Consider the following 20,635-nt stretch of genomic DNA (forward strand, 5'->3'; position numbering starts at 1 on the left):
TGAGGGGACTAACAACCATAAAAGGGGAACATCAACTAATTGAATTCGCATACATGATTTGAATATAAAATAGCCGTTGATATATTCTCAGCAAATGTCTCAAATGAAGATACAGCGACCATAATACAAATTTCAAGTTCGCATCATCCTCAGATTCACGCTTACTTCCTCAAGCAAGTAATTCCATTAGCTAATTTCATTCAACATTCAGCATTCCTCAAATGCGTCAAAGTCATCCCAAATATTCAGCGAGAGACTCCATCAGAAGTAAAAAAAAAAACTTTATTTTTTTGTATGTATGAGTGTGCTCGTGACCCCGGGAACAAGGCATGTGGAAATATTTTTTCATTGCGCCTGAAAGCATTCTCATGGATGTGTCACGCACGTTTTTCCTCATAAAACATTTTCTTGCTTTTAAAAAATAAAAGGAACAAAAAATGCGAAAAGTATACGAAAAATGCTATCGCAAGCGTATTTTTGTGACAATAATTTCAAAATATTTTAAGGATGACTGGTCTGGGGAGAGTTAAAGTTTAATTTTATTGATTCTAATGATGATTTTCATGCAATGCCGATGTAGTGCTAGTCATTACAGAAAATTATTCATGCCTACTTTCAATAGCTGCCCAAAAAAAATGTGGAACGAGTAGAAATTAATAATTTTATTATGTATACAACAGAACATGGCATGTCTATAAGCATGAAACATGAGAAAGTGAAGAAAGAGAGAGACAGAGAATGTAGAATAGAAAAAAATTATGCTTGGACTATCCATTCTGAATAGAAATGACTAATTTGTAGAAGAACAAACTATTGTATGAGAAGAAATTTATGAAGCATGGCACTTCATGCATAGAGATATGATATATATGAGAACGAAATAAATTGCTCGATACAAACATTTATCTATAAAGTCTCTATGTAGATACAATGAGTGTGTTTCTATCTATCCATGATTCCCAAATATAAAAATTAGGAAAGATAATATTTTAACTAGGGAATGTTGAGTATATATTCATGAGATCCAGAAGTTATGAGAAAATTGAGTTTCTCTGATTTTGTTGAATATTTTGTGGCAATTAAATTTCCTCAAGTTTATGAGAACGTGCTGCCTTTATTGCTGTTGCTGTAAAATATATCATTGGATTAATTTTTTTTTTTCACTTTTTTCCTTTAAATATCAGAATTTTTGGAACTGAATCACGTTCATGTACAAACTCTTTGACTGGATGATTGTATTTATTCCATAGGGGCGATCATTACTGATGTTCTTCTTAAAATGAAGCACTAGCAAGCGGTTTTAGTTATGAAAATTATTTAGGTGAGGTGATTAGTCAATGGCTGACTCTGTAGACCTGACTATTGTGGTGATTGAAGCCCAAACTATAGTCAAATACTTAAGAAGACCATACTGATCAATTAGACACTTGAAGCTAGCTCTATCGCTGTCTCTAGTTTCCAAATTCACAATACCGAGGACAATATAAGCACATCCTTCTCAAACCACACAGAACGTGAGACATCACATCCATATAATCCCAAACAAATCGCATTTTCGTTATAAATCCTACAAACATCACGGCTTGTTGCTCGCTATCAAACCAAAACCAAAATAAACGATTTTCATTCTGTCGTTCCTGACTTTTTTAACTGTAATGAAAAATTTCGTCACCGAGTGCATCCAACGTGTGATTTAAAAACACAGAGTGACATTGTAAATTCAATTTCTGTTTTTGTTCTGAACTTTATTTACTTCCAATTCCTTTTTTATGCTGCTAGAATGGAAAATAAGAAAGGAGGATTTTTCGAGAGACTTTCAAATTAACAAGACTCGATACTTCCGTACCCTTTTTAATTTCCGTTGTTGCTTGCGAAAAATTGTATAATCTTCGGAAATATCAGCGAATCCTTCAGCAAAAAAGCAGAAATAATGAAGAAAATTAAAATCATAATAACGATGAGAATTAGAGTTTGTTCTGCTTAATTTTCTTATTTTTCGGGAAATTGTTTTTGTGCCCTGAAAACTTTTAAAATATACTTTTTTTTTCTACTCGACATACTTCCTGATATTTTATTCATATTATTTTTTTGTGATAGACATTGTCGAATTTATGACGGATTTTCTGTTATTTTTTAGAGAATTTTTCAATTTTTTTTGGATGAATTTCAAGCATTTATTTAGCAATATTTATCGTGTTGAATATTTTGTCAGGAACAAGCAGTTTTCAGCTAGCCAAATAAATCGAAATCTATTCACATACACCACCAACCCTACTCAAATAATCACAATTGAGACATCAACAGCACCAAATAAATTACAAATCATAGAAATTTTTCTAAAATTCAATTCTTAAATTTACATAATTTAATTTCCGACATGTGTGCAGAAAAAATAGAATTTTATTCATGGGAAGTCGCAGCATTGCTTCTTTCCTTTATCCCTGCTGTGTGTGCTAGCTTGATGCAAATTAACTGACGTGCTCTGGTTTATTTTAAAGAGCAAAAAAACAGAAATGAATTGATTTAATTTGCAATTTGCTATTATTTTATAAGGAGTCAGCATTAAAAAAAGATTTTATTTAAATTTTTAAGACTTTTTTTGTTGATTTTTAAATTGTGCGGTCGGTTGTTGCTGATTCGAAGGTAGTAATAACAGAAGAAAATTAGGTGGGGGTTTCAGAGGCGTAATCAGAAGTTTTGTTTTAGCAGATTGAAAATTCTTTCCAAAAAGGAGGGTGACCTCCAACCTATCCCCCCCACTTGAACACGCCTCTGAGGGTTCTAGTGAACTAAAATTCTAAAAGTTAGGTTTGAATTCTCAATTAAAATTTGACAGAGGATCCGATTTCTCTCGGAAATCCAGGCTTTGTCAGTTCCTTTTATGCTTAACAGTAGCAGTCATGTTGGAGACAATTCGAAGCAACAACCAAGAAGTTCTCTCTCAAATCCGACTATTCTGTCCGCAAAGCTACTAAGTAGTCTTCATTGCAATAGCTGTAGATTAGCTTGTTTACTCACTTATTCCGCTGTCCGTAAACTCAATTGTGATTAATTGCTTCCCTTAGATAAATAATATCCCATATAAAGTACATCACAACCTCTATCAACCGACTCATCTAATGATACAAATAATTATAAAACCATAATATATTTTTAAATCAACAGATCTAGTTCTTATGCTACTCAAGACAATAATCAGAAGAATTAACTTATTTAAATAATTTTTATGAGTCAAATTCTATCACATAAATCCCCATTTTTTACGACATTTCCCAGCACTCATCATCTACATTCTAAACATTACCACAAAATATGCTCAAAAAACTAATTAAAATCCATCAAGACTAAATTTCATATCCATTAAAATTTAACTAAAAACAGACAAATATGCAGTCACAGTAAAAAACAGACAAAATAACTCTAGAAAAAAGAAAATTCCTTTATATGAGACATCAAAAAATTTCTATGGTCTGATAACAGTAAAATATTTTTTAGTGATTCATGTCGCCTCCAATAAAAATGAAAGACATTTCAAGTTGATTCTTAACGAAAATTGACAGTTCAAAGGTCTATGCCGAGAATTGAATTTCTACTTATATTTTTCGTCTATCTATCTCGGAGGGATGTTTGAGATGGCACTTATCGGGTAGTTTGAAATGAAAGATTGCAAACGTTGCTGTAGCTTCTCCTCAATTTATTAACTCTTATCACCTTTTTATCAGTTTACTTCCAATCTCTTTTGTGTCGTCCCTTTTTTTTTGCTTCTACTCTAGTTGTCTTGACTGATGACTGTAAGGGATTCATGTCAGTTTCCTGGTAAACGACCATGACATTTATACTTTAAGGACATTGCTACTTTATATTTTTGTGCACATTTTTAAAGTTAATTTCCACAGTGACTTTCTTTATTGCTGGATAATGAGCATATTTTTCAACCCAAACTAATTCCACAAGTTCTGTAAAAAGAATTTCCATTTTAAAAAAATGAGAAACTTTTGAGCATCCGAGGAGGAAAAGAAGTATTCAAGAAGTTCCTTAACTTTTTTTTAACGCTTCCTTCGTTCTTATTCATTCATTCATTCATTCATTTATTATGGCTAGTGAATCCAATTATGATATAAAAAAAAACGAGAGTGAGACGAAGAATCGTAAAGGAGGAAAAAAAATTATCGCAACATAAATTGGCAGAGCACTCATGCGATGAATGAGAAGAGATAAGGGCGTGAATTAGGGAGAATTAAACTAAAAATTATTAATCATCACATTCTTATGAGCGACGCTTCTGCAAATAATAATTTTATTGAGCACTAACCGCATTTTTAGAGATCATACAGTATTGGAAAAATTGTGGTGGATAGGCGTGGTTGGCAACTTATCTGAAATAGAATCTTAGCATGTTCTTCTGTTGTCTATGGTGTGACATCTTTTGGATGGAGTTGACTATGATGTAGTCTAAGATAAAGATCATTATCTGCAGAATTGATATTACTTTTGAGACATTCGAAATCAATTTCGAAAAATTCGAATTTTGTTCTGAAAATTTTGAATTTAATTCCGAAAATTTTGAATTTCGAATCCTTCGAAATTGATTTAGAATTGCTCATTTTGAAGAAGTTAGTTTCGAGTTTTCAAAATTGAATTAAAATTTTTGGAAATTAATTTCGAATTGCTCAGAATGAAGTTTCGAATCATTCGAAAATGTATATGAATTCAACTTAAAACTGCAGAATACAACTTTAACAAGCCAACCAAAACTTTCTTAAAACTTTAGCTTCACTTTGTAACAAGATCATACCCCAGAGAGTTAGATTCTCATTCAACTTAATGGCCACCTCAAGTAAATTACACGAAATCTGTGTCAATCACCACCAAAGTTTCCAATTCTGTATTTTAATGAACAAAAAATCTTTTACATTAAAATTAAATTGAAACTCTTTCACAATTTTTATATTTTTCGTTCTTCTTTTCATCTTTTTGCAGTTATCTCAAACACATCGTCTTCTTCTTTAGAAGGAAAAAAACATAAAAAGTTATCTCGTTATGCGGACCACCATTTACTCAATTATCATCATCAACATCATTGCATCGTTATGAATTGAAATTAAAAAGGCGCTCAATTAAGTGCAAAAAGCAGAACAGAAGAGAATCGGAGAAAAAAAATGATGAAACGTAACATATTTTTGTGCTGCATCGCGTAAAAACAATGAATGAAGAAGAAAAGTAATACTAATGAAAAGAATAAGTGAATTGTAAGTGAATTAAATGAATCAAAAATAATTTTTTTTTGTTCTTCACAAACCGAGTTGAATGATGTTGAAGGAAGTGAAAAAACATTAAAAAAAGTAAGAAATAAGCTATAAAAAAGTGCAGGAGAATCATCTGTCTCTAGAATGATAATTAAGTGTAGTGAATTTGAGAGGAAAAGGCAGAGATAAAAATTAAAATATATAGCATAAAAAAACAAGTGGATAGAATTAAGTGAATTTAATCCACAAAAATACATAAAAAAATCGTTCAGTATATATCTAAATGTGTATTATTAATGGTGTGTAGCTGCAAAAGCAGTGGAATCGACAATGGTCAAATTAAAAAATAATTATCATCACTGCAGCAGTACAAGGATTAGAAATGTAACAACACTGCTCACATCATCGTCTTTCAAACGATGGATTATTCTACTCTTTCTATTGTATAAGTTGGATTATAAAGATTATTATTGTTATGGAATCAGTAGTGTAAGCAGTGGCAACTCTGCAGCATCAAATAATGAAAACGGTAAGAATCTACCATTGACCTTTTTCTGTTCATTTATTTTATTCGTCCTCCCAAACAATTTCCATTCGTTGTTCATCCTACTGCCATGTTGCCCAGGAGAAATCGATTGAAATATACTCACGTGTGGATGTCTGGGGCGCAATAAGCTAAATTTGATTAGAGAAATTGAATTATTTTCGAAATTTTATGAATTTGTCTTTAAATTGCTGACTGTTTCTATATTTAATCACTGGAAGAATTGCCAGTAATGCATATAAAGCTTCTTTAAGCACAATAAGACTTTAAATCTCCTTAAAAGTAACATAATTTGAGAATTTTTGTAATGAAAACAAGAAAAACTGTTTTGCGTGAAGTTGGATTTGGATTCTCAAAATTTCAAAAAAAATTGTAACGGACAAATGTGAAAATCTTTTAAAAATTGGTATCCAGCTTCCAAACCTGCCCAAACTACTCTGCACGATTACAAATATCTGCCCAAAAGTCACGCTAAACATCCATATATTCATACTTATTTGTTGAAAGTCAATTTATTATCCAGACATCCTTTTTTCTTATTCCACATCATGAGCTCTTCGATAGCTTAAGGGTGTATCGAGGAGTATAGAACATAAAAACAACAACAACATCTATTAAATTGTATATTTTTCATAATCATCATTTTTTGCCGAATCTCCTTTCAAACTATATAAAGAAAGAGAAAAAAAATAATAAAAATGGAAATGGAATAGAAATAATCCAATAAATGCCAAAGGCTTCTTACAACAAAACAGATAAAATACAATAAGGAGTTTGAAAATCGAGTAGGTTTTTTATTTGGCTACTGTTTGTTTAATATTCTTCGTATCATCCGAATTTATTGGTATTGAACAGAAATGAGAGGATTTTAAGATTTAGAAGATTGTCGGAATGTTTTATGGCGAAAGCTACTGACAAGTGAGAGAAAAGTTTGATCACTTTGCTGTCTGTTGATGTTGCTGATTAAGTGGAAAAGTAATTATAAAGCATTAGGACAGTGGTGGGCAACCTATGTGATGTGGCACATTAGTATTGACGAAGAACTAGCTGTGAGTCGCATGCCGTGTGTAGCTTCGGTCGTAGCTTATCATTAAGATGTGCCGTGGCACAAAAAAGGTTGGGCAGCACTGCATAAGACTGTTAGATTATGGATATATAATCCACTTCTATGAGTTGAGTCTCAAATGTCCATAACCTTACAAAATCCTTAGACACACTTCACAGAAGTTGTCCTTTCAATTCATAAGTCAACTTCCAAATCCCCACAAGTCATCGTCCTTATAAAATATTCAACCACAACTTACTTCCAATTATCAAAAAAATCAAAGTCAACCATAAATTTTCATTGTCCACAAAAAAAAGTTGACATACACAAAAAAAGAACTTAACAAACCAACAAGTTCATTCCTCGTCGTTCGCCAAATACCACAAAGACCGCAAGAATAGAACGCGTACACAAAAGAGATTCCCGCATATAATTTATTTGAGTAAATTGAATGTGAGCACAAAAAATATAATAAAGATTCCTCCGTAGTTTGAAGGATGATTGTCGAGCAATTTTTGCCAATTAACCACACACAAACTGAATATAAAGACTCAATAATAAATGAATATAAATAAAAAAAAAAGGCACCAAGTACTTGCGACTTGAAATAACAATGATTGTCATTTGTTCGTACTCACAAGTTTTTTTAAGCACCAAACCAATTCCAGAAGCCATTTATCTAAGATAAAAACATGATTTTTGTTTCTTTACTTATTCTTCTCGGTTTTTTGTATGTTGGGTGGGAGTTAAGGCACAGCAGCAAAACACAAAAAAATCATCTTGAAGTGGGTCGTTCACTTATTACGTAACACTTTAAAGAAGAAGGGAGTCGAGATTATGTTAAGCTTCAAATGATCGAAAAGAGTGGGTGGGCCTCTGGTCAGGGTCAGAAAGTCGGTTCCGCAACATGTGTACGGACCCCAAAGAGAAAAATGGAAATGGCAATTTAATTTTCGTATCCATAAAGAAGCGATCTTTTTGAGTTCAGATAACAGACTTGTTTTAAGTAAAGCAAAAAAAGGAATTGCGTACGCTTTTTATGTATCACTAAAAAAAAATTTGTTTTGCAAATTCCCAAGAAAGACACCGAAGTGAAGACAAGGCAAGATGGAGAAAAAAAGGGTCTATAAATCAAACAGTCGCAGAGACGATACGGCGTAGGATGAATACGGTTTATTTGACCAGAAATGTCACTATGGTTGGAGCATTTTATGGAATTATCATCGTAAGCTCTTAATTTACTTTTAAAAAAGGATGATTGTTTGAAATTTGGCTGATGAATCCTATCAAAATGTCGTAAATTGTTAGAACTTTTTTTACGGTTTCCAATTTTTAAGGACACAATTTGTCACAATCTGCGTCATTTTTAAGGGAAATAAAAATAATACTCAGCAAAAGTTATGTCAGTTAAAAATATATCCATTGACTGCGCACCAGAAAATGCTTCCATCCTAAATAAATTCCAAATTTACACGAGACAATCAAATCAAAAGGATTCTCATCCTACTCAACATTTTATCACAATTCACATCACTCAAAAAATCAACAATAATCCAAAAATATATATAAAGTCGACCTACGTATTGTAAAGGAACTAAATATAGCCATCAGATATTCTTAAGCATCGCAAAAAATCGCTCATGACAATCATAAATTCAGGGATGGAATTAGGGACATAAATATATCAATTTTATAGCTTGTGATGCATCATACCCTCCGTAGCTGCATCCCTGACTACAATGTTGCTAATATGAATTGATAACAAAGCAAATAAATTTGTAATATTTTTTATATGCCATTCTTTATTGTTGATTCATTTTTTTTGCACGACATGAAATTTTTGTCGCTGCCGTTGTCGAATGCTGTATGTCTGTGCAGTATACAATGCCAATTTTCCAATCACTGAGTCAGTGGGAAATCACTTTATTACAGAAAAATTCAATTTCTAGTTGAGTAAGTTGAAGGTTTTGAGCTAATTTTGTCAGAGTGCCTTAGGTCTTAAGGGATGTGATGAGACATTGAATGGTATTGAATGGATACGTCTTGAAAGTTCTAGCAATCCTCGCAAGACTAATAGCCCACTCGGTTGATTCATTGACTTCAATAAAGTTAAAGTTTGGATTTTAATGTAGGCAGCTTTATAAAGTCACGAAAGAGAAAATTGTGGAATTTTATTCAGATCATTAAAGGATATTTGCTGCATGAAACACCTGAAATCATAGAAATGGAATCGGTGGCTTATATGGTAGATCGTTGGCCTAACTTGCCAAAGGTCCTTAGTTCGATGTTCATCATTAGTTTGTGAAGTTCAATGTTGATTTCATCCGATTCTGACATAAAGCTTGCTTCAGGTTTTGGGTAGTAATGCTTGAGTTTTTGACATTAAGCTGTGCCTCCTTTGATACGTATAAATACCCTAACAGGCAATAAACCATTACAATACCTTAAAGAAGGCTCTTAGTGGTCTTAGGGATAAGAATTTATCACTTTATGCCCACATCCATTAAAAGCGCCAATCCCACAAACTCACATTACATTCCCAACTTGTCGATGCTGTTGCTGCTTTTTTTATTCATAAATATAGAATTGAGAATGCAATAAAAAGGTATGAAGAGCGAAAAAGCATTGAGACAACCGTGTTTTAGCAACACATAACAAAAAAAAAGTAATATAATGCCATTGAATACAATTGAATCAGTATCGCAAATAAATCATTCGTGAGAATGCTTGTCGACGCGCTTTATGAAAAGAGGAGATGAAATAATAAATAAATAAATAAATAAATAAAATAAGACATGTGTACATACTCGAAGATTTTTTTGAACATGTTCATTAAGGCATGAGTACAGAATAGTTCTGGCGCCTGACAAATTTTCTACTTAACTGACTCCAGTTACAGGATGAAGTGAGGTAATATATCGCGAGCATTATTTTAAGGCACATGTGAAACTAATGGGTGTTTTATACTGTTTATTGGATATTAGGATATTGGATTCTATTCAGCTTATTGCCGCTTGAGAGGCTTCTTCTTTACGACTTTTTTTTCTTTTACTTCCTTTATGTCTCTCATACCCGATAGATTTTATCCTCATCTATCATACATTGAATAAACCATCTACATCGTCAATTGATGGTAAAATATTTATGACAACAGCATTATCGATCACCGTCATATCCGCAAATTAAAGGGGATAGTATGGCATGTTTCATTCATGAAAATGTGTAAGGCGCAATAACATGCAAATAGTCAAATTTTATTAAATTCATTCAGGCAGTCAACTAGAATTGATTAATCATTCCAGCTATAAACTAGCCTTGTATGCAGTCGACTAGTCAGTCATCTAAAGTGAAAGTGATATCTCATGTATTGTGCTAAGCCATTCTTTAAATAAATTGCTATACGTTTTCCATTAAGGCAGGCATCCTTCGCCAATATCCGAACATTTGCCGCCATTTCTATTTTTATCGTTTTTTAACAAGCTTTCCTGCCTGCTCTTACATATAGTTCTACTTATGACATACAATAAAATCACTTTGTATGCGTGAGCAATGACAGCCTACAAGTGATAATTACATGACATATTTTTAACATTGTTACTTCCAATTATTTAAAAATTAACATGCACAACCGTAGTTAATAAATAGAAGAGAAGCACAGTCAGCGGCTTAATGATTTTGATGTGCTTTGTGTGGACTTTTTTACATTTGATTGCACAATTCATGAAAAAAAAGGCACAGTAAAGTGAGAAAACGTGTCATTCATGCTCAACTTTTTAATGATTGTTTGCACATTCAATCAAAATTCCATATGAGAATTTTTGCTCCTTGCCTTGTGGCTTTATTCTTTGTTTTATTTGTTCAGATGCTAATTGATGCATGTTTTATGTGCTGAATATGAGTCATACAGTCAAGTCTTTTATTACAGTTATTATATTATCGGGTCAAAACATAAAAATGTAAGTCAAATGATCCTTTTTTTGGGTCACATTAATTTGGATATAGAGTCATATTGACTGACTTGATATGGCTTGTGTGGTCTCTAGTGGCATTTTTATTTGTCTGACAGTGAATCTACAGAAAATTAATGATTTTGGTGATTTGGGAGTTTGTTTGACGATTTGGCTGATTAATTACTGATTTGAAGTCTTTTGGGGATCTAGCTTTACTTTAGACAGGAAATAGATTTCCTCCATTATATTTTCTTAGCATTCATGCAAGTGAGAAGGAAAGAGAAAGCTTCATAATGTCCAAATTTACCTTCAAACGATTATTCATCAAATTTAATAGACACTGACTCAGCATAAATTTATCCGCATTGATTTTGAGACTTAATCGCTTGCCAATAACCAATTTCAAGTACAACAATAACAAATAACATGTGGTACCCCAATAGACAAGGAGTATGCTCATAAAATTGAGCAGGTTGCTCATTTAGCTGACTATAACTCATTGTCTGGTAAGGATATCCAGTAGAATAGCTCTAAAGCCTCTAAAAGACGCTCATGCTGCCCATACACAGCAATAACTTCATTACCTAATTTCATTATCAGTACTTATTTTTATGTACATATAATAAAGGAATGGAGAATGACTCGTTCCTTTTGAGTAAGGCAACAGCATATAAAACGGAACACAAGTGTACAAAATATAATGTCAAATGTCAAAATTGCTTTTTCCCTTTTTTTTTGTGCTGCTTCACGTAGTCCAAAAAAGATATAGCATTTCTCTCCATTTTCTAAAGTAACAAGACATTAATAATATTTATCGGAATAGGAAGGGCTGATAAAAGGCTAAAGCCATAGTTTATCATACATTATTCTCATGCTTACTTCGTTACTTCCTCACGTACCTTTATCTCACTCTCCACTCGATGACTAATTACAAAACAATTTTCTTTCTTTTCTATGTACTTATTCATAAGCAAAAAAGCATTAACATGAACAAGAGGAGTCATGTTTAACAATTTTTAAAAAGTAAATATGGTGTGCTGTATGCAGAAGAACTTTTTTGTAACAAAAAAAATATTTCCATGTTAAAATAAGAAGTATAAAAATTCAAACAATATAAAAACATAAGATGCAACATAAAAGGGCGTTCTTATGAAATATAAATAATTTCGCTTATTTTTCTTGCATTGAAGCGGATTCTTGTGTATTTATCTTATTCTGTAAAGCAGATAAAAAGGGATTCTTATGGATTTTTACAACAAAATGTTCTTCTTCTTTATTAAATCTAAAATTTATTTGTTTCTTTAAAAGCAAACTTATTTTGTGTTTGTTTTTGCAGCTTTAAAATTATTTCAGCATATTTTGCTGTGAAAATAATATTCTCACTTGTTTTGACATGTCAATGGGGGAGCTGAGATGAACAAAATTGTGTATTTATGAATTTTTATCATATTTTGTACCGTACTGCGATGTTAAATTAAAATAATCTGTTAATAAATTGGAAAATGAATTTAATTGAATATATTTTTGGTCTAGGTTGGCTATGATGTTTTGGTGATGGAGCTTGAAGTTGGCTCGGTTTGACTTGAATGAAGTTGGTTTAACTTATTTTCAGTTTAGATTAAAATTATCCATTTTATTTGATGTCAACTTCAAGTAAATCGATTCAAACGCCAACTTCGATGCCAATTTTCAATCAATTTCATTGATTTTGATGTAAAATTCCTGCAATTTTAATCTATTTTGCACCAACTTCAAGTTATTGATTTTGAAGCTAACTTCATTGCAATCATAAAGAACTTTAAAACTCCTTATATTCATCAGATTCAATTCAAATTCAATTTTATTGATCCTATTACGTTGCAGCAGCATATCGATAGCTAGAAGAAATTGCATAAATCCACAACTCGTTGAAATTTTCAATTTAAATAATCCAATAACCTAAAAACTCTGTGACATTCATCTTTAAAAATTTTAAAGCAAACATTATCGATCGAAAATAAAGCTCAAAGCTGAATAAAAATCTTAAATTTGTTCTTCATCTTTCCACAAAAACCCAGTGAGCTTGAGTTTCATCATGAAATATAAATCCAATGAAAAATAATCATGAGAAATGAATCTGATGCGAAGAAATCTGTCGTCGACTTAGTCATTATCAATATAAATTTCTCAATATCAATTTAAATCATTCCTAATGATTTCATTGCATAATAAATTAAAGAATAAATGACAGAAAAAATGAAAAACACATGTTGGAAAAAAAAAGTCTGCATGCATACGTCGGAACGCATAAAATATTTTCCTATTTGCTCTGTGCCATGATATTTGTTTTATATGTATGCTTGCTATTGAAATAACTTTATAGAGAAAATAAATAATAAAAAATCTTGTATTATGCTCGGCACAATCAAACACTTGTGTGTTAAACAGAAAAATATGAAAAGCATTATGTTTTTATGCTGACTTATGTATGGCAAATAAAAGTTTCGATTTCAGAGTTAACAGAACTAATTTTTTGTGTTTATGCTGTATTTGTATAATACAATAATACAATACCCCATTCCGAATTTTTGAGGCAAAAATGAAAAACTAACAAATAAGATATAATACATACGTAATAAAAAAAAGGGAACCATCCAGAACCAGGCCATGGTTATTTCTTCCTCCAACATAAATAAAAATAACAAAAGCACAGGAAAAAAAAATATTTTATGACCCGAGATATACGGCATTGTCATATGGCAGTCATGTGAATTAAATGAACATATTGCATGACATGACTTGTATGTTTTATTGGCTGAATGGAGCAATTGCCATGTGATTGGGTAATTAAGGAGTTTATTGTTGAAACAAACGGCATCAAGTTCGAATCTTGGTCTTGAAAAATTGTTCAGAAATGTGCAGATTTGAAGTAGATATCCTGGATTGACCTAGTTATATATGTTGAGTCAACTACGAGCAGACATTGAGTCAATACGAGTCAAACAACTACATAGTCTGGAATAGGAACCTTCAAGCTCCTTCCTGATTAGTTCCTTAAGTGATACTGCTTGGTTATAACCTCAAATAGCCAAATCATCAATATTCTCACTATAGCTTGCTGAAAACTAGCATTTTTACAGCATAGCTTCCTTCCGGTCATCATGTCCACTCATGTGCCTCTCGGTGCTGACACAAAAAATCATGCTGGTGAATAAATAATTTTTAAATTAAGCAAATTTTTTTTATTTTTTGTTTTTGCTCCTGAGGCTTGCAAACATAAAATCACTGTTTGCACTAAATGGATGTATGAACAGAATACAAAAAAAAACCTTGGATATGTTCCATATGAAAATAAAGCTTATTTGATAAATCTACCAACAAATACGATATTAATGAAAATAGATGGTTATGAGTTCCTTATGTCAATATGAATTTAATTTGAAATCGGTAATGGTTTATGATGTTATTTTATGGAAATGTCGTGTTTGGCATTTAAAATTGAGAATTTTTCCCACGATTCCTACACAGAAATGTTTTTGGCATCTCTATCCATGCTGTACATTTTCTAAAGCCCTCATACCTTTTTTATTATATTAACATCATTTTTTAGCTGCTGAAAATTCCAGAGCTACTTCCACTTATCACTACACTGTATGATTAAGCACCCATATTCACTTAGCATGGCATCAGCAATCCACAAAATTTTGTATTTTAACACCGCAGATGCCATAGAATTTCCGAGAATATTCCAAAATTAAACTTCGAAAATATTGCTGAATTCGTCCACAAAGCATATTTGCTACGAGAACCATTTTCAAATTTAAGTGCGATGCGGAAAGTTTTTCACGACATATTAAAATGCTTCCATTGAGCATTTTACAATGCCGCAGTAGATTTAATAGTTGTTATAAAACTGATAGTAAAATATCACATTATCCTGAATATAAATTCTTCAGCAGCAACAGATAAATTCATGTTGCTGGATAATAGAATGGGGAATGGATATAGGTGCTCATTCTCCCGAATAAATGAGCAGCATTCTCTACCTTTTTTGTATTTCATTTGAATAATCAACAGTAATGTTACTCCCATGTTTCTGTACGTTGGTAAGGATAATGAATTCTCATTCCATTCTCGCGAGATTTCTTACTTTGCGTACAGATAGTGCCACATAGCTACAGAATCACAAGCAGCAGCAAAAAAAAAATGCTCAGCTACATCTTTGTTATTAATGAAACATAATTTGTATAGAGATGTTTTTTCCGTCTCCTTTTTTTGCCATGCCTTAGCATCCTCATAACATGACATTGATAATATATGTGACTTAACACACGCTTCTATGTATTTTTTATTTATCGTTGCTATTTGACTTAAAATATATAAGAATATGTATACGTAATATTTTCTTTCGTTTTTCGCATGTTTGTTGATATATCCATTACTCTTGAGAATATACATACCTAACATCTCTAACTCATTTGTTGTCTTCCTTTTCTCATATCGCCTTTTATCATTTAACCTTCTTTTTTGTCTTATGTGTTTTTTGTTCTTATTTAACTAGGTTAGGAAGACAATTGATGGGTTGATTGTTGGTAGTTTGACGGTGCTTCCGATTTTGAGATTGGAATGTGCATGATGTGGGTTTTTGGCTTTGGGATCGTTCTACGTTCGCTCTTTAATCCTTGAATATGATCATAGGTTATAGCTTCCTTAATAGGATTCGAACCCAAATATTTAATATTATTGAGCTCGATGTGGTCCATGTCCTTAACTAGGAAACATTTCTAATTATGACACTGACAAGAAGCTATTCACTTAATACGCAGCCAGAAAAATCCACTTTTTGGAACCAGTCGACTTCAAACTCTGACAATACTAAATATGTAAGCCAGCACAGCATCTCTTCGTTCACTAATGTTATAGCAACCTCTAAAATAGAATGACAAGAACGACACGAGGCTCCATAGCTCAGTCCACATGGATTTGCGAGTTCAAATGAATTTGTCTACTGTGTCAGTCACTTGGGTAATAAAGTACAGCTTTATATATTTCTATACCTTTTAAATTAACGTACAAAGGCCAATTTCCTTTAACTTTCATTTATTATGTGACTCACGCTCATCACACAGAGCAGCGTCTATTTTGGTACTCTTAAATAATTCACAAAGTATAATCCACAAGCAATGTTACCATGGGAATTTTCAGAATGAAGCATAAGAAACGAAAACTAATCCCTGATTTGAATTTAAGTACCAAAGAGTCTCTCCCCCAAAAACAAAGTAATAACTCAACTAATTAGGACAGCAGCAAATAAATGCGTTAAAATCAACTTTTACAATTTTTCTTTCTTATTTGTGCTGTGATAAAGGAATGAGAAAATGAGAATTATTTAGAGAAATTACATAAATTGCTTGCCATCTTCCGTAACAAATGTTCTCCACCTACAATTCAGTGCTTTATATTTTTTTGTTGCTTAAACAAAACTTTTTCTTATTCTTTATACTTTTTTTTTGCTTTTGCTTTGAATTCATCGACAGTAATAAAAGAAAAATTAGGAATAAAAAAGCTCATGAAGGAGGAAGAAGAAGTAAAAATAAAAGCAAAAAAAGTATAAAAAAATGTTAATATGCGGAAAATTTTTTCTCTACCATGATGAGGGTACTTTTAGGACAACTTACGACGATGATGATGGCGTTGGACACGAAGAACATGCCTTCAACCATGAATGAATAAATAAACGAAGATGACGATAGAAAGAAGTAAAGTCATTTATTTTGAGACTTACTCTACGTACGTACGTTTGCTTTTAATAATATTTTTGTTTTTCGTGGATTTTTTTATGAGCTTGGGAAATTGGGAAATGTGGACAAGTTTGTCTACTTGATCGCATGCAGATGTGATTTCTTATTTCTATTAATTTATGAATTTTTCATAAATTTTTGACAGTTGATTTTAGAAAATTCAAATTTTTTGACAGTCGACTTTGATTCAAACTCGAATCTTTGACTGTCGAGTTTCGAAATTCAAATTTTTTGACGGTTGATTTTCGAAAATTCAAATTTTTTTACTGTCGAGTTTCGAAAATTCAAATTTTTGACAGTTGATTTTCAAAAATTCAATTTTTTTGACAGTTGATTTTCAAAAATTCAATTTTTTGACAGTTGACTTTCGAAAATTTAAATTTTTTGACAGTTGATTTTCAAAAATTCAAATTTTTTGACAGTTGATTTTTGAAAATTCAAAATTTTTTCGACCGTTAATTTTTCAAAATCAATAAATGGAACTTCCCATCCCATAAACAACAAAACAACTCAACTTGCTTCAAAAAAATTATTTGTCGTGACTCTTCAAGGAGAAAAGGAAGTAGAAAATTTTCCGTTTCTGTATGATTTAACAAGTTTCTCGTCTGAAGTTTGTGAAAATATTTAACAAAAAAAAAGAAAATTTTTTTCATTCCGCTGTGCAAGTTAATATTAGGAAAATTTCTCAAATCGTCAAGCAATGTTCAAAAGAATCTAAAATATTTTCAATTTTGTGTAAAATATAAGCAAAGTAAGTACTTGAGGGGATTCAATGAAAATTATCTTACGCTTCATATTTAAATGATAATGAACCCGGGTAGATCAAAAGTTTCATTTCTTTTTTTTTTGCGTGCGGCTGTAAAATATTTTTCATACTCAAATACTCTTGGGAATGTCTCCTTGGCACTCGGAACAATGAAAATCTTCAAATAATGAAGTAAGAAACACCACAAATTACCAAGTTTGTTTAAATAATAAAATGAGGGGTTCAAACAGACAAAAAATGTCGATTATAAAGTTTTTACAACTCATTTATAATTTAAATATATGCTTTAATGCTCATCGGGCATAGTTCAACAGATAGTTAAGAGATTAATGTGAGAAAATATTTTATTTTTTTTAAACATAAGCTCGTACTGTTGAAAACTGTGCTGGAATGGATCAAGTAATTGAATGCTGGAAAATTTCTCATCTCAAAAATTTTCCGTTTATTTTTCATTTTTTTGAGCAAACTTTTCCGTCTGTTAACAAAAAGTTTAGCTCAAATAGTTATCCTACATTACATGAAATAATTATTCTGATGTGTATGGTTTCTGCTCGACTTGAGTTGCTTTATCCTTAAAACTTTTTGTATGAAAATAATGAGAGCTATGCTGAATGGATGTTATTTTTTTCAGCTTCTCTGAGGAATTTGTGAGTTAGTGTGCAATTATAAAATTTGTATGCAGCTGAGTATTATGGAGTATTTAATTAAAATGAGTTATTTGTTGTTTAACATGATGCGGATTATGGTGAGAGTTTGTACTAACTCGAAATAGCTACCACAATGTAGGTTTATTGGAGGAAATTAGTCGATGTCATCCTACACCGTGGTGACTTCTGTTCAGAAAGATAGTGGCTTTCATGTTATGGGCTGTTATGAGGGTTAAGACAGGCTTTAGGTTTGGTAGAGCAAGAATTAGGGGAGCAATACTTCATTCTTGACGATATGCATGCCATATGCATTCAAATGTCAAATTTCGTACTTATGACTCAATGATTGGCTGTTTCTGTCTCAGGCAGACCCAAAGTGACCTTAATCCAACTAGAATCCTGAGCCTCAAAACTATAGACACACAATGGCACTTGATATTGATAGAATCTAAATCTAAGTATTGAATAGCAACTAAATATCCAATTCAGACACTTAATAATAATTAAAAAGAGCAATTTAATATCCAAAATCATGAAAAACAAAACTGTAAATCCGTCAATTTAAAAATAATGTAAACGACCACATGATAATCTCAAGCTTCTGTAATTTCAAACCACAAAGTGAAAAAAAATGCCGATCTATAATTTTATACAAAAAAATTAAATCGAAAATAGCTCTTAATTAGCTCATCATAATATTCAGCCACACATAAACTGTTAAGCCGCCCATAACATTGAATAAATTCGAATTTCCACTCATCTCAAGTGGGCTTGATACTTTTAAAGTGAACGAGAAAGATTACGGATAAAAAAAATTTAAATGTACATAAAGATAAGAGAATTAATGCTCAGATCAGCATACACTAAACTGCCTGCTCTTGTGAAAATTTTCTTTAACGCATTAATTTTTATCTTACAACAATAACTTTTTTGACTTTTTTTTCTCACACGACACAGCCATGAAACAATCTCAGCATTAAACTGTGAGAGGCGAAACATAATGTTATGAGATGCTGAAAGAAAGCCATTAAAATTAATCGAACAGCTTCAGGGCGAACAGAACACTGCCATTATCACTTAATTTCATTTAAGGGAAAAGAGAAACTCAATTAAAGGTCCACTAACTAATTAAGATATCGAATAAAAAATTAGTTTTTTTTTATAATAAATTAATCAAGTGCTTCAGCACATCGCCTTGAATGAATGCATATTCTAATTATAAAATCAATTTAATAACCAAATTCTGAAGCCGTTCAACAAGGTATCAGGAGATGATTGGATGTTAGGTCACACTATTGCACTCCCATAGAGGCTGGCCAGCTTCACTAGTTAGTAACTTATTCTTGTGAAGTATGTAATTTCATACAAAAGTTAGAAACTTGCTCTTGTGAAGTATGTAATTTCATAAAAAAGTTTCAAAAATTGGAAACTTGCACTTGTAAAGTATGTAATTTCATACAAAAAGTCTCAAAAATTAGAATCTTGCTCTTGTGAAGTATTTAATTTCTCAATTTCAATAATTTAACTCATTCCGAATTACGTAACATCTTAACGTCCCCTTTTAGAATTTATATGTTCTCTGCGTCTCTCTGTTGGTGACCTTACACAAATTTCTTATAGAATATTAAAGAAGCAAGTGATGGAAAATAATAATAATCATAAAAAGCGACAAAAGATAGTCAATGAATAAATTTTCTCACTCGAATTACATTTTGTGTTTCAAAAAGTCTTCTTATTATTCTCGATTTTCTCATTCTTCCTTAATTCTTCTTCAATTTTTATTTTTATTTCTCTATTGACTTTTTTGTTTAATTTATATTAAAGTCGTTTTTGGAAATATTTATTTTAAATAGTTGAGGAACTATTTCTCGTCTTGTTTTTTGGAGCATCATGAAAGGGGTTCGATCTGTAAATTACTATCTAATTTATAGATGTAATCTTAGCCTTTCCTTTCTACACGTTAAAGTGAGCATAAGAAAAAAGGGAACCAATCAAATAATCGATAAATTTATTGAATAATACGCTTTATTGAACGTAGTCTATTCGGTATGTGTGTTTATAGTTAGCTTGAGATTATGCTGTATGTTGATGCTGTTTAGGAAATGACTTTTTATCAATTCAAAAAAAAATTATAAATTTGAAAAAAAAAAAAACAATTTAAAGCAATCAGATAATAAGTTAATTTTATATTGAAAATTATAAGATTCAAACTTCAGAAACTTTGCAAATTTTTAAATCTTTCAAACATGCAATTAAATTACATTTTGATAATTTAACGAAATTTCGATTACATTCCAGAAATTCTCTTCAATTCCTCAATCTCTTCACCTAGAAAAATGCTTACCATAATTCCTCAATCCCAATAAACTATCATACTCAATTTGCCTAATGGTAAAAAATGAAATAAGAGACATAATTGGAAAAAGGTACACAAAACCCGACCATTTATCAGCGGTGGTATCTTCAATCACAATATAGGAAATGTTAATTTATTATATCCAAATTCATCTATGGGATAGATATTGAGTCAGAATGTTTGGGCCGAAGATAAAGATATAAATATAAGAGAGAAAATTAACATAAAGCTATTCACGAAAGATGAGATGAGTAGAAGGAATCGAAAAAATAGGTGTAAATGGTAGACAAAGGATCATTTA

At 31.4% G+C, this 20,635-nt stretch overlaps 1 protein-coding gene across 1 annotated transcript in view; it reads left to right on the top strand.

Annotated features, from left to right (window-relative positions):
• side-V (sidestep V) overlaps positions 1 to 20,635 on the top strand; it is a 92,536-nt gene that overhangs the window by 8,184 nt on the left and 63,717 nt on the right. Inside the window, exon 2 of the mRNA XM_070634431.1 lies at positions 4,981 to 5,775. Coding sequence (XP_070490532.1) covers positions 5,577 to 5,775 — 199 coding nt within the window. The 5' untranslated portion in view covers positions 4,981 to 5,576. The remainder of the gene's footprint in view (positions 1 to 4,980; positions 5,776 to 20,635) is intronic.

The sequence above is a fragment of the Chironomus tepperi genome, unplaced genomic scaffold (genome assembly GCF_022539635.2).
Source record: "Chironomus tepperi strain 1889 unplaced genomic scaffold, CSIRO-AGI_Ctep_v1 contig_85, whole genome shotgun sequence".
In the NCBI taxonomy this organism is placed as follows: Eukaryota; Metazoa; Arthropoda; class Insecta; order Diptera; family Chironomidae; genus Chironomus; species Chironomus tepperi.